The 13,196-nt window shown below is 37.0% G+C and overlaps 1 protein-coding gene across 1 annotated transcript in view; it reads left to right on the top strand.

Moving 5' to 3' along the window:
* The window catches only part of luzp2 (leucine zipper protein 2), a 167,036-nt gene that overhangs the window by 137,366 nt on the left and 16,474 nt on the right, over positions 1-13,196 (top strand). The window contains exons 10-11 of the mRNA XM_008405682.3: positions 9,253-9,357; positions 11,399-11,470. Coding sequence (XP_008403904.2) covers positions 9,253-9,357; positions 11,399-11,470 — 177 coding nt within the window. The remainder of the gene's footprint in view (positions 1-9,252; positions 9,358-11,398; positions 11,471-13,196) is intronic.

The following is a 13,196-nucleotide window of genomic DNA, read 5'->3' as shown; positions in this document are numbered from 1 at the left end:
TCTTCAATACCTTGATTCAAAATGCATAATTTAATTTTATAACAAAAGTTTAAAAACTACATATAATTTTAAAGTGCTTTCATATTTTAGACAAGCATGTACAATTGCTCTGTTATAAATAACAATGCTTTTACTATGATTTCTGTAAATAGTATCCCATTTTCCAAATTTGGAAAATGGGATACTCATTGTCAGTTTTCCTAAACTGGAAAATGAGATACCAGATTTTTGTTATACATATATATATATCATGTGTTGAAATGTTAAAGTACTGATAATAGAAAAAACTTTTATACTTAAAAAAAATACTAAATGTTCAGGGACAACACATGAGAAAAAACCAAATGGCACATTTATAGCTATTTTAATTATTGTGCAAAGTCCCTGGTAAAAATATCACAAATTCCAAAACTAATCTTTGCTGTTGTCTTTGTGTACAAAGTTTCCCCACAAGCTTTTACAGCAGGTCAATTTTTATTCTTTCATTGTACACTATTTATTTAAATGCATCCAGACTAAAATTAATTTCAAATTGAAACAACCAGCTTCGGAACATAAAGAAATATACCTTTTTGCTACAACATTTACTTCACTGCACATCAGTGTGTACATAATGTACAAGATGCCATATGAACAGAAAATTGTTAGCTAATTATAACCTCTTCTTCAAGTGGCTATTTGTGAATCTAGTACCTGGAGTATCACTCTCTAGAGAGAAATAGGCCAGAAAATAATTACTACAGAATATAAGAGTTGGGCCAACATGATTTCAGTGGTGTTCGGAATAATAGCATGTCTAACTCAGGCAGCAGTGTGGAAGTTTTGCTTGCCTTTGTAGAGGGTGATGTAGCTTTTAATATAAAATACAATTACTTTCAAGCATTATGGGAGTTTTGCTATGTTCGTGCGCCATGAAAATTACTCACTGTCAAATAGTCTTTGTTGGGAGTCTCTTTAAGTCAAGGTCACAGCAGATTCAACTGGGGCTTTAGGATTTAATCCTTTTAGAAATAAAACAAGGTGACTGCCGTGGAGAGTCATAGTAAATATAGGATTTAGCTTTCAGTGTAGATATTGCTTTTGTTTTCTCTGGAAAACACTGACATTTTACAACCAATATCAGCTGTCAACGTTTGATCCATGCAGCAACATTGGGCCTTCAAAAATACCCATTCTGGCTGATATAAAAATAAAATTCAGAGGGAACAAAAATATACATATATATTTTGTTCCCTATAAATATACATATATTTTGTTGTTATTTAATAAAAATTCAGTTCATGGTTCCAATGGATATTTTGGTTCCCCTCAAGCAGCCACGTCAACTTCAATCAAAGATTGTATTACTTGTTATTTTTGAAAAGCGTTCACTTTGAAATCATCAAGCAGGCCGTAGGATTGCTGTGTCTTATCTGCCATGATCCTGGTGAGCATTGCTGGCTTTAGGAGGCTTTTCCCCCCTCAGAGCTGCCACAATTCACTGTGTGCTTATTTTCGTGGGTGGTGAAATTTGACATACCACTTAAACGGTTCCTTCTAAGTTTTCTTTATCTTTAATCATCCAGATCTCACCATGACTACCATGGTGGCATTGCTGCCTCTCTGTTGTGGCACGTTAGATCACAGTAACCTCTAATTGAGGAACCATGTACATGTAAATTCTGGTAGCAAAGTGTAAGGTTTCATTATACAGTAGAAAAGTTCATATTTCCCCATCATCCTCCTTTCCATGCTCAAACCAGATAAAAATAAACATCTTAAAAAAGCAAAGATGAGTAGAAAAACTCAAGAAAGCATTGGCTTGATTTTTATGCTAACAGAGTTATTACTTTCCTCTTCATTAGCATACAAATAGCAGAATTTCACTTGTGAGCATTTGCTACTTTGACAGGCTGCCTGATAAATCCTACTTAGCCCCCACTGTAAAAGTTGCTGTTCTGCTCCATCTGTCCACTCTGCCTGTGCATGCGGAGGTGGGTCAGGCCTCGTTTAAATCACTGCCAAATTTAACTCACATTAGGCATTGAAAAACAACAAACAACACTTACTAAGCTTAGAAGAGCCAAGTAACATACAGCTGAGTCACAAATGTCCAGAACTTGACTTTGTGATTATCACATGATCATTTTCTTATTACAAGCTAAGAAGAACTCAACAAAGTTACTCTAAGATGATGAGTTTAAGCATTTATAACATTTCAAAAATAATATAATGCAAATAATCTAACAGCCAAGAGAGCATATATTTAGAACAAAAGAGGGCAAGAGCATAAAATAGTATCTAATCATAAAATCAACAAGGAAACTGAAGAGTAGGGAAACAAATTTCAGAGAAAAAATATTCATCCTTTTGACCATGTGATTATATGCATCAGATTCTGCTGAAAGAATTTGTACATCCCTCCTGTCCAGTAATCTTGACTTGGATATTCCTAGCATGACCATTACGGGTCAGTGACAAACTCCTGAGGAACTTAAGAGCCATAAGGATGAAGAATCAACCTTGATGTCCAACCTTCTGTTTCTGAAGTGATCTCCAAGGCATACAGAACTGCTTTCAGACTGTGGATCACAAATCACGTTGTAAAGGAGGTTTGTTGTTGCTTACATCCCACAACAACTCTGAACTGTCTTTGCTTGTCTGGTGTTAAAATCCCAATGAGCAGATTTCACAAGAAATGGCAAACTGAATAAATTTAGCCCAGACTGCTGTGTCCTTTTATGTCACTTGATACATGTCTACAGTGCCTTAAAAAGTATAACGAAACAGTATTTTATTGAAATACTGTACCTTCTAGGTATAAATAGGTATAAACCATCCATCCATCCATCCATCCATCCATCCATTTTCTTACACCCTTGTCCCTCAGTGGGGTCGGGAGGGGCGCTGGTGCCTATCTCCAGCTAGCGTACCGGGCGAGAGGCGGGGGTCACCCTGGACAAGTCGCCAGTCTGTCGCAGGGCAACACAGAGACACACAGGACAAACAACCATGCACACACACACTCACACCTAGGGACAATTTGGAGAGGCCAATTGACCTGACAGTCATGTTTGGTTTTTTTTGGACTGTGGGAGGAAACCAGAGTACCCGGAGAAAACCCACGCATGTATAAACCAATTGCTTCTTTTGTTTTTTTTTTGTTTGTTTGTTTTTTTTAATGTAGCTTCTATTTGTATCAGTGTCAATTTCTTGCAGGATGGCCTTTTGGTCTGTCTCTAGCCAGCATAGCACGTCAAGATAATACTTTTTTTTTTCTTTTATTATTTTTTTTAAATAGCTCAATCTCTGAAAAACCATTTGTGATCAGCAATTTTTAAGTTATCACATTAATTTGCATTTATACAAGAGTTTAACTGTTTTTGTATAACTTTGTGAAGCATTTGGTTTTAACCTCACCTGGCTAGACAGAGTCCAACTAGCAGTGGAAATGCTCTCCAGAATATGCCTGAAAATAGCAAAACAAACTGCACCAAGCCACGCCATACCACTGAGTGCAACCATAAGCATTTTGTGTCAACTGATGTGGCTGTTCTAGATGTGGAGGAGTTGAAAGCACAAAAGGGAACAAATCAAGACACAGGTTATATATGCTAATGACACCTAGACCTATTGAATTAAGTCTTATCTGAAGCATCTTAAAATTAGGGTACACTGGAATGGAAAAGAATGTTACTTGGTTACAATTCAAGCCCAATAGCCTCCACATACAAAAACCTTTTCAAAAAGCTGAGTACAATTTGTGGCAGTGATAAGTGCACAGCCTTTCATACAGTGGAGACTAAACTCCTCTGCACTTTATGATCCCACAATGCATCACACAATGGCTTCCTCAGTCAACACTCATTTCATTTGTTAAAACCCAACATACACTGAATTTTATATTAAATTAACCATCTGGATGATTATAGTGAATTATTGTATAGAGAGCTCATTTTGTCCAGCACTTTGTGAATACTGTGTTACATTTGCTGCTTTTCAACACAAGTCCTTCTATGTGTCAGTCACATATAGTAATATAAAAGTGATATTATTGTCAAATCTGATAGTTCCATATATGTACTGTTATATTGGATCGGGGGAGGGTCAATGGGAAACCCAGATATTTCTCAAACCAGTAACTCCCTAATCCCAGGGACTTCCAAGGTATTTACAGGCCAGAAGAAGGTAATATTATATTGCAATTCTTGAAATAAATCAAGGATGAAATAGTTGTTCCACTTTTGGGAGCATTGTCTAACTAAAATCTAATTTTGCTTTAAAATCATTGCATGAAGGAATGTTTGTTTTGCTCCATCAATCTTTCCAGTTTGAGCTCGAATCATATAGCCTGAATAAACATAACCCTTTAACTTGGCTCAATTCCATAGATAAGACTGACAAATGTTTTCTCTCACACACATACGGACACACATGAAGACTTCGAGCTGGTGAAAGATTCATTAGTGTGAAGATGCAGAGATCAGCAACATTCAAATGGAAGTTGCTTCATATTTAACAGTCTTGGGGGGGAGAGCCAAGGCTTGTGGTCCAATAGTATGCAATTTTCATCAAAGTGATGGGAGATGATTCATTAGACGCTGAGAGCACTGTGCCAGAGAAGATAACTCAAACATTCCACTGCTTTGCTCTCCCCTGTGCACTGGTGTGATTATTTCTTGATTAAAATAAAGCATATCTATAAAGCATATATATATATATATATATATATAGGTACAATTTAAAAAAATGTCTCAGAAATCCTCCTGATGAACATTTATCAAGTGAAATTGTTAAACATCCATAATTTGTCATTTAAATATGAAATAAGGATTGAGCGCTCAACATAATTCACCTGCAGATCCTCTGAAGATCCAAAATGTCTACTTTCATATATATTCAGTTAGCATTGAATAATAATAAGATCAGATTTAATGCGAGTAAGCCCATATTAACGCATAAGTACTTCACATCCTTGAGAGTTGGAAATGCAGAGCTCTGGCACCCTTGATTTGTTTGATAAGTTCCTCTCAACATCAGAAAAAACAAAAATCCAGAAGGACATTTATATGCTGAAAATAAGTTCCAGCTTTGTTGTGTATAAGGGCTCTAACATTGGAAACTGTTTAACTTCCCAGTTTGACATTTTCATTACTTTCTGCTTTAGTTTGTGAATGGAGAGTCTTTTCACTGTCTGAAGTTTGATCCTGGGGCCTGCACACACACTTCTGGACCCATTGTAGAGAGTGAATATAACTGCAAGCTATGCCATTTTTAAAAGCATCTGTCAGCTTTTCCAATGGATGTAGACTGACCCATTATGTTATAAATTATATCACATTATTCACTTTTTTTTAGATTTTACAGTGGAATTCAATTTACTTTGAAACTGCTGAATAAAAAATGTTCTCACCTTAAACATCAGTTTTTTTTACTAGAAGACCTCTTCCAAGAAAATGGCATGTAAAAGGCTTCCCTTTATCCTTTGCATTTCAAAAAACTGTGGCTGATTGAGACAGATCATGTCAGAAGTTTTAAAATTATGCATGAAATGGATAAAAAGTGGTAACTTCCTCAAGTAAAGTCATTTCCACTGAACCTGCTAAAAGGATGTTAACTTCAGCTGACAAAGTCAGAATGAGGTTTGGCAGTGACAAGCAAAGACTGCCTCCCTTCATTTTGCAGCTATCTTACTTTAAGCTCTCAAGAGACCAAACGTGACCTACTTTAACTGTATGCTTGTTTGGAAAACAAATACTGAATACCAAAATTACTTTTTTTAGCACCAATTTTTGTCCTCATCACTCAACTTGTAGTATAAGGTAAAAGCAAGAAACAAAAAAACAAAACAATAATCCACTTTTTTTTTTTAAGTCCCCTTTTGAAAGTGGATTGCTCCCTTCAGATAGGGGCAGGGGTGAAAGTAAAGGGGTACGGCAGGGTACTTCGTACCCCTAAAATATTTAGAGGGTGTACGCAGGACCTGCAAGAGAGGGGAGCAGCTGTCTGCTGTAAAAAATCAGTGGGTTCACTGTGCAGCCGCGACTGCGCCCACTAATTAGCCGTGACTGATTCGTTTTTCAAGAACAATCTAAAACGACTTAATCAGTTAATAAATAACTTTTTTTCCATTTTATATTGTTTCTGAACTGTTCGTGCTTAGCTAGTGTAGCGGTGCAATACGTCGATCACGGAAGGTTTTGAGTCGATCTCGGCATTAGGTGAGAAACTGAACGCCACCAGGATGCTGAGACCAGCATGTCCTCCTCTGACTCCTTATCAAAACGTTAATAACTTTATTAAAGAACAACAAAAAAAAAAATCAACAAAACGTGTTCAAATTAATGATTCAACAACTATAATAATCTCAGTAATTATTGTTTCAACAAGGTGTTGCGCAATTCTGTGCGTTTCGGTTCCATGACAAAATAACTACCGTGTTTCCCAGAAAGTAAGACACCCCCGATTATAAGACGTATCGGGGGTTTCAGGGGGGTCGGCTAATATAAGCTGTCTTACTTTCGGGGAAACACAGGGGTATTGCCGCCTCCCTCTCATCTAGCTGCGCGCCGCCTCCTGCCCACGTCCGCACCGTCCCCCTCTCCATACGTCACCGCGCCGTCCCCTGCACTTCCTTTTATAAAACTGTTTTGTGGTGAATACAATGCTGTTCAGGTTGTTAATAAATGTTAATTTTATGGTTAAAACAAAAAATTCGACAATTTTTTTCCAATATAAGACATACCCCGAAAGTAAGACATAGTGGGGCTTTTGGGGATAAAAAGAAAGTAAGACACTGTCTTACTTTCGGGGAAACACGGTAGCAGAGCAAGAGTTTAAAATTAACTTATCAACCACCGCTGTGTTCATGAGAGGCTTATTAATAGTCGCATAATAAATATCAAGCCTGAAAACCTGATATCGTAACGGACAAAATGTTTTTAACGTAATCTCTTGTCGGCTTGTGGAGCGCAGTAGGTTGCCATGGCAACGGCTGTGCTTAAATGACAGAGAGAGACCGAGAGTAAAAATGTGCGAGTGGTGTAGAGTTGATCAGCTGTTCGGGTTGTTTTACCTTTGTCTTGGCGAATCACAGCCACTTTAGTTTCTGAATATTCAATAAACTACAAACTTAGACTAATTACCTCGTTCTGTGTGACTATATCAATCACACCAAACATCAAACACGGCAAATACGTTTCATTAAGTATTTAACAAACAAATGGCTTCTACCATGATAATTATGTGAAATTAAATTAATTGTCTAATATAAAAAAATTGTTTGGTGCTGTCGGGCTCAAAGTCTGAGAGGCTTTTCCTTTATCAAACAATTTAGGTTTTTGCCTCTTATTTAGTGAAAATATTGATGTTGATGAGACTTTCTCCAAAAATAATAACTTTTTTCAACCTTTACATCTCCACTGTTGAAAATGAGGAGCTAACATTCATAAATGACATTGAAATAAAATCTAGTCCAACACCTTGTTTGAGGTGATTCCTCTGGATCCTGTTGGAGGAAAAATATCCCAACTTCTGAAGATGTGCTTTTAACCTAACAGAGCTCTGTGGTTCCTCCTATCTGTATGAGAGTCAGGGTGAGGAGGCGCCATGTTAGGAAGAGAAGTGGAAGCTGCAGGATCTTCAGAACAAACAGGTCATGACGCTGGGCTACTAATTATCTCTCTCTCTGGACACAGGATCAATATAACCAGTTTAAAAGCTAAAATGAATGGTTATATGCCAGACATGGAAAACTGGAACTGGGATGCACTCCATGCCATGATGTTCAGAATTTAGGTCTCATGGCATCTCAAGGCGTGAACATTACAGCCAGTGGGCTGAGGGAAATGCAGCTTTATTTTGTACCAATTCAAGAGCTACCCATCTTATATATATATATATATATATATATATATATATATATATATATATATATATATATATATTTTATTTATTTATTTATTTTTTGTCGTAGTACTCCCAAGAATTTAAAACTACTTTCAGCCCTGGATAGGGGGTCTGACTTTAAGTATCTTGGTGTCTTGTTCATCAATGATGGTAGTGTGGAGAAGGAGACGGGTCGACTGACTATGGACTCATCTGCAGGAATGTAGGCGCTGCTGTGGTTTGTCTTAGAGCTGGCCCAAAAAGTTTAAGTTCTCAATTTATCAGTCTCACCCTCACAAGTCTCACCCTCACAATTTCACAAATAGTCTTGATATTGACTAAGATTGGAAGAAAATTTGCTTCCTCCATAGGAGCCATTCCTTGCGTCAAGATCGGTCAGTTAAGGTTGTTCAGGCATCTGATCACGATGCATTCTGTAAGTCTCAGTTTGGAGGTTTACAGCCCATATGCAGTGGGAAAACCTGACATAGGGGCCCGTTCTAGCCTGGAGTGTGTCCTTGTGTAGAAGGATGTGTGCTTTTTTTCACCCGCTGCACCTATTTTATAATGTAAAGCACTTTGAACTGCCTCGTTGCTTAAATGTGCTTGACTTGACTTAACCTTTTTCTGATGCTCCCTCTAGCTTCATTTCAACTGGAAATGTCCGTTTGTGGTCAACATGTACTCAATAACATTTATTATTGTACATGTTTTTTTGTGTATGACTGAATGCTGCTCCTACAAAAAGCAGCATTTTCAACATTCCCATATGAAATTTGTGTTACATTCAGTAAGGGTCACCAAACCCCAGTTGTGATTGCATGTTTATAGTCTTGCTGTTAATCTTTGGTTGGCTTGTCTTGCTTTGGGACATGTGTATGTCATTTAGCTCAACACACGTGCAAGACAAGCGTCTTGTACTTGTAACGCGTTGAAGCAGCAGAACACAACAGCCAGGTCAGGAAGCTGTTTTGCTTTTTCGCCTGGCTGCTGTGAAGGCGCAGAGTTTGAAACATTTTCCTGGGAGCCCCCATTCTTGCAGCAACAAAAAAGCTCATTATCGAATGCTGTTGTATGGCGTTTCTGGAATGTTGACCAAACAAGAAAAAAAAAATGATACAACCTGAATTGAAAAGTGTACTCTGAAACTAAACCAAACTGAGCTGTGGATTTTGTGAAATATTGCACCTTTATTCCCTCTCCATTGTATTGTGAAATTTTGAGGTTAGATATCCTCTTCAAGTCAACCTACAATGGCAAAATTTAGCTTTAAATAGTATACATATTGTAAGTACTCTACAAGTCAAAATCCTTTTCATCAGAGCTGTTAAATGTCTATGTACTTTTCTAAACCCAACATAAAGAGGTGTCTACTTTTCTCTTCAGGATATCTCCAAGGTTCAGAGAATTGTTTCCTCCAGTAAATCACCCATGAACATCAGTGAAATAAGAAGAGAGAATGTTGGAGTTAAAGAGTGCCAGATGGAAAAGGTGAGCTTTTGGAGTAGTTAATGGTAATGGTCTATGTGACCACAGGGCTCGTATTCATGAACTCCATCTTTTCATGAAATTCATGCTCCTTCATCAGAAATCAGATCAACCAATTTACTTCAAGTGCCTTCATTAGGGTTAGTAAATTGGACAAATTGGCTAACTTACAACAAGATCTTTAGCAAGTTTCACCTTGGTGATGAAATTCTTTCAAATTGTTATCTGATTCTTCTTTAATAAAGATTAATTAGATTTTTTTTTTTTTCGCATATGGTTGAAAAGTAATACAACCTTCTTGGTGTTGTATTTTTTCACTAAATAGACTTTTTTTGTGTGTGGATTATTTAGAGATGGCATGGTGGACGTACTTTGAGTTTGAGTGTATTCATTCAGGACCATAAACAAGGACATTAATCTCATCAGAAAAGAGTTGCACTGCACTAGATTTAGTTACTGGCTGACTTCCATCTGTAGTCCTTAAGGTAGACAAAAAAGATAAATATAACATATAAACACAATATAAATCCACAATACATGAAAGCATGTAAAAGACAAAAGCTCTAACATCATAATCATAGCTGACATTATCTGAACTGTAAATGTAGTCCTGAAGTGAGCCATGCACTCAATATTTTTCTAATGAGCATTTTATTTTGCCTTGGGGAAAAGGATGTTCATTGTTTTACAGTTTGTCATGAGAAAAATCCATTTTTTATATGCTTATTATTTGATTATGGGTCCTGCTGCACCAGCTTATGTTGTCTTCCTCTTGAGCAGTGCTTGTCACTGTGGAGAAAATAAGACTGTTGCATGTTTAAATGACATGTTTTAAGTCTACTCCCACACAGCCTTTCTAATAAAAAAAAAAAAAATGCGACAACCATTGTTTTATTTGGAATAACTCTGTTTGGGGATGATTGGGTTTGCACTCTGGTCAGTATGTTCCCTGATAATCCAGAGAAATCTTTGTGTAACCAGCATCAAAAAAGTTACAAGCGCTCTTCTTTTGTCAATAGTCCTTGCATTTGTTCTGTAACTTGACAGGAGTCCCCTTCTGTATAATTGAATTCACTGGGCACAATTGAAATGGCAGGGACCTATCTGTGTGACATCTTACAGCTGAAAATGACTGTCAGAGTTACAATCAAGCTGTGATGTAGCAAAATTGGCATGGGCAAGACCGTGTCAAGGTCCAGATCTTCAAAAGAATACTAGAAAATGTGCTTTATTGAAATCAAAAGAAATCTAGAACAGAGTTCCTACATCTGCTTACCCTGCCAGGTTAGGTAATTAGAGTGAAAAGGTTTCCCACAGTGGAGAAGGGGAAACCTCACAGACCGATTGCCATTGATGCATTATTTGACCAGTCAGGCTTTTGTGTTAGAGTGGCCTGGGAGAAGCCATTGCTCAGTAAAAGACACATGAGAGACCACTGGGAATTTGACAATAGCCAGCTGAACACCTCTCAGACTGTGAGGTAAAATTTTCTCTTCTGATGAAACAAAGATTGAACTATTTGTCCACAATTCCCTACACTGTGTGTAGAGGAAAGAAAGCTGCAGATAATACCTATTTAATACTGTCCCTACAGTCAAACACAAGTGCTGTAAGGTTGTTTTTATTTTCCTTTTATAACCGAGCTTGTAAAATAATAATAATACAGTAAAATATAGCCCTGTTAAACAAGAAAGATGATTTTAGATTCCTTTAGATTTTGTCCTTCACTTATTTGTTTTGTTTTAATTTGGGAAGAGAGTATAAATTTGTCCATTTGTATTTTGTAATTAGCAACAACCTTTTTTTTTAAAACTGAAGACATTGACTGCTGTAAAATCAATTATTTGTAGATTTAATTTTAGATTTCCAACAGATTGACTACTTGCTTAATTCAAAGTTCTATCTGGTGAAATCAATGATTATGATTGATAAAACATTTTGCTCACTGATATGGCTGTGCTCACTTCATTAGTTTTTAATCTAAACAGAAAGATGATACAATCTATCTGCAATGTACTTATATGCTCTTGCTCTTCTCCAATAGACCGCAGGTGAATGCTTCCAGAATCAGACGGATGGATCAGCCCCAGAAAGCAAAAACCTACCAGACATTCAGGTATGCTGTACAATACTTCATCTGCCATTACTTTTATAGAAAACTTGGCTAATTATTAATTACAGAGACTATCTTATGCTTTGGGTTAATTTACTGCATCAACGAGTAGCCTAGTCAGTGCATTTTTTATAATTGCTATTTAAAGAGGAGAGATGGTAATTTGTGGCTATTATATTGCATATCCTCCATATGCTATTTACTACATAGGCTATTTACATCATAACCTTTATAGGACATGACGATGATATTATCATAAAAATGGTAAAGAGAAGGACCCAAATGTAGAGACAAGACATCAGACAAGTTGTTCCAAAATTAAACTGTTTAGACAAGAGAAACTAATCAAAAACTCAAAGTCCTGGGAGAACATGAACCAGGAGACATGCTGGACGTAACAGTAGGACCTGATGAGATGAGAGATGTTGAAGCTGGAGAGTTGATGACTGACAAGGAGCAGGTGGTTGATTAGAAACTAGGTGTAGCTGTGAGGGAAGACAAGTAACTGAAGTGAGATGAGATGAAATGGGAGAAATGGCTGACAGAACACAAAAGGAATGTGGGAGTAGAAGTTAAATACCAAAATAAAGCAAAACGCAAAAATATAATTCCAAAGATCAAAAACTGCAATTAAACTCAATTCGAAAGACTTCTTTAAGAAAGACAACCTAAGCGTATCTGGCAGGATGACTACATAATTGATGACAACCACTAATCAAAAGATACTGAAATAAAAGAAGAAACACCACCTACATCATATTGCTAAGAAAAGGCTACCCATCCAGTCAAATCCAACACTCAATGTGCCAGTGACATCTATGCAGTGTGATTTTCAATGGTCTGCCAAATTCTATGCATAGTTGTCTCCGTCAATCTAGTATTGAACTGAGTCACACCTGTTTGGCAGATGGCAAAACAATGCATCTCATTTTAAATGCAGTGCAATACGTCGTAACTGAGCAACTGTCTCCCATTCCAAGTGGCAGAAGTCCATATTTAGAACACACATGCCTAGAATTCAAGAACATTTTGATACAGTTCCAATGGACACATTTGACTTTGTTGGTTTGATTTATGCTAGAAAACATGTTTTTTTGTCTTCATGTCATGGTAACCTGGGTAGTCAGTGTGGAGAGAGATGTTATTTTATGTGATGCAGAAGCATAAGAATCAGTCTACATGAAGTGATTCTGTTTTTGTTTTTTTGTTGTTTTTCTTTTTAAGTATAAGTCAAAAGCAACATTCCAGAGAAATATCTATTCATTAAAAGTCTAATTTTGCCAAATATAAATGCCTACGTCTTTTTGCAAAAAGTGATACGTAACATCTTTCCCTGCTTTTCAAACCTTTCCAGTGCTTCCTTTATTGCATGGGAAATTTTTCAAATTGGCTTACCACAGCAAGCCTACAATCAACTCTTTCCCCACATCCCTCATTCACAGCCCTTTTGCCATTCAGGGTGTAGTAAACAATGTGATTAGTCGTAATTTGCATTCCGGTCCCTGCGGATCAATCTGCATCAAGGCGCTCTTCGTTTCAGTCAGTCTACCTTCATTATGTGTCCTCATGTTCGATTTATGAGACTGAAAACTTGAGAGGCTCCTAGCTTGATGTGAAGATGTTCTTTGAAGGGTGGACAAAGAAAAATGGCATAGCATGACTCGGGAGTGAATTTTAGTCTTAAGATCCATATAAACTACTTTTCAGTTTGAGAAGAGTTTTATTCTGC

The sequence above is a fragment of the Poecilia reticulata genome, chromosome 3, assembly GCF_904066995.2.
Source record: "Poecilia reticulata chromosome 3, P_reticulata-male-v2, whole genome shotgun sequence".
Lineage (NCBI taxonomy): Eukaryota > Metazoa > Chordata > Actinopteri > Cyprinodontiformes > Poeciliidae > Poecilia > Poecilia reticulata.
Note: the sequence above shows the minus strand (reverse complement) of the source record. Positions and strands in the feature narration are given on the sequence as shown.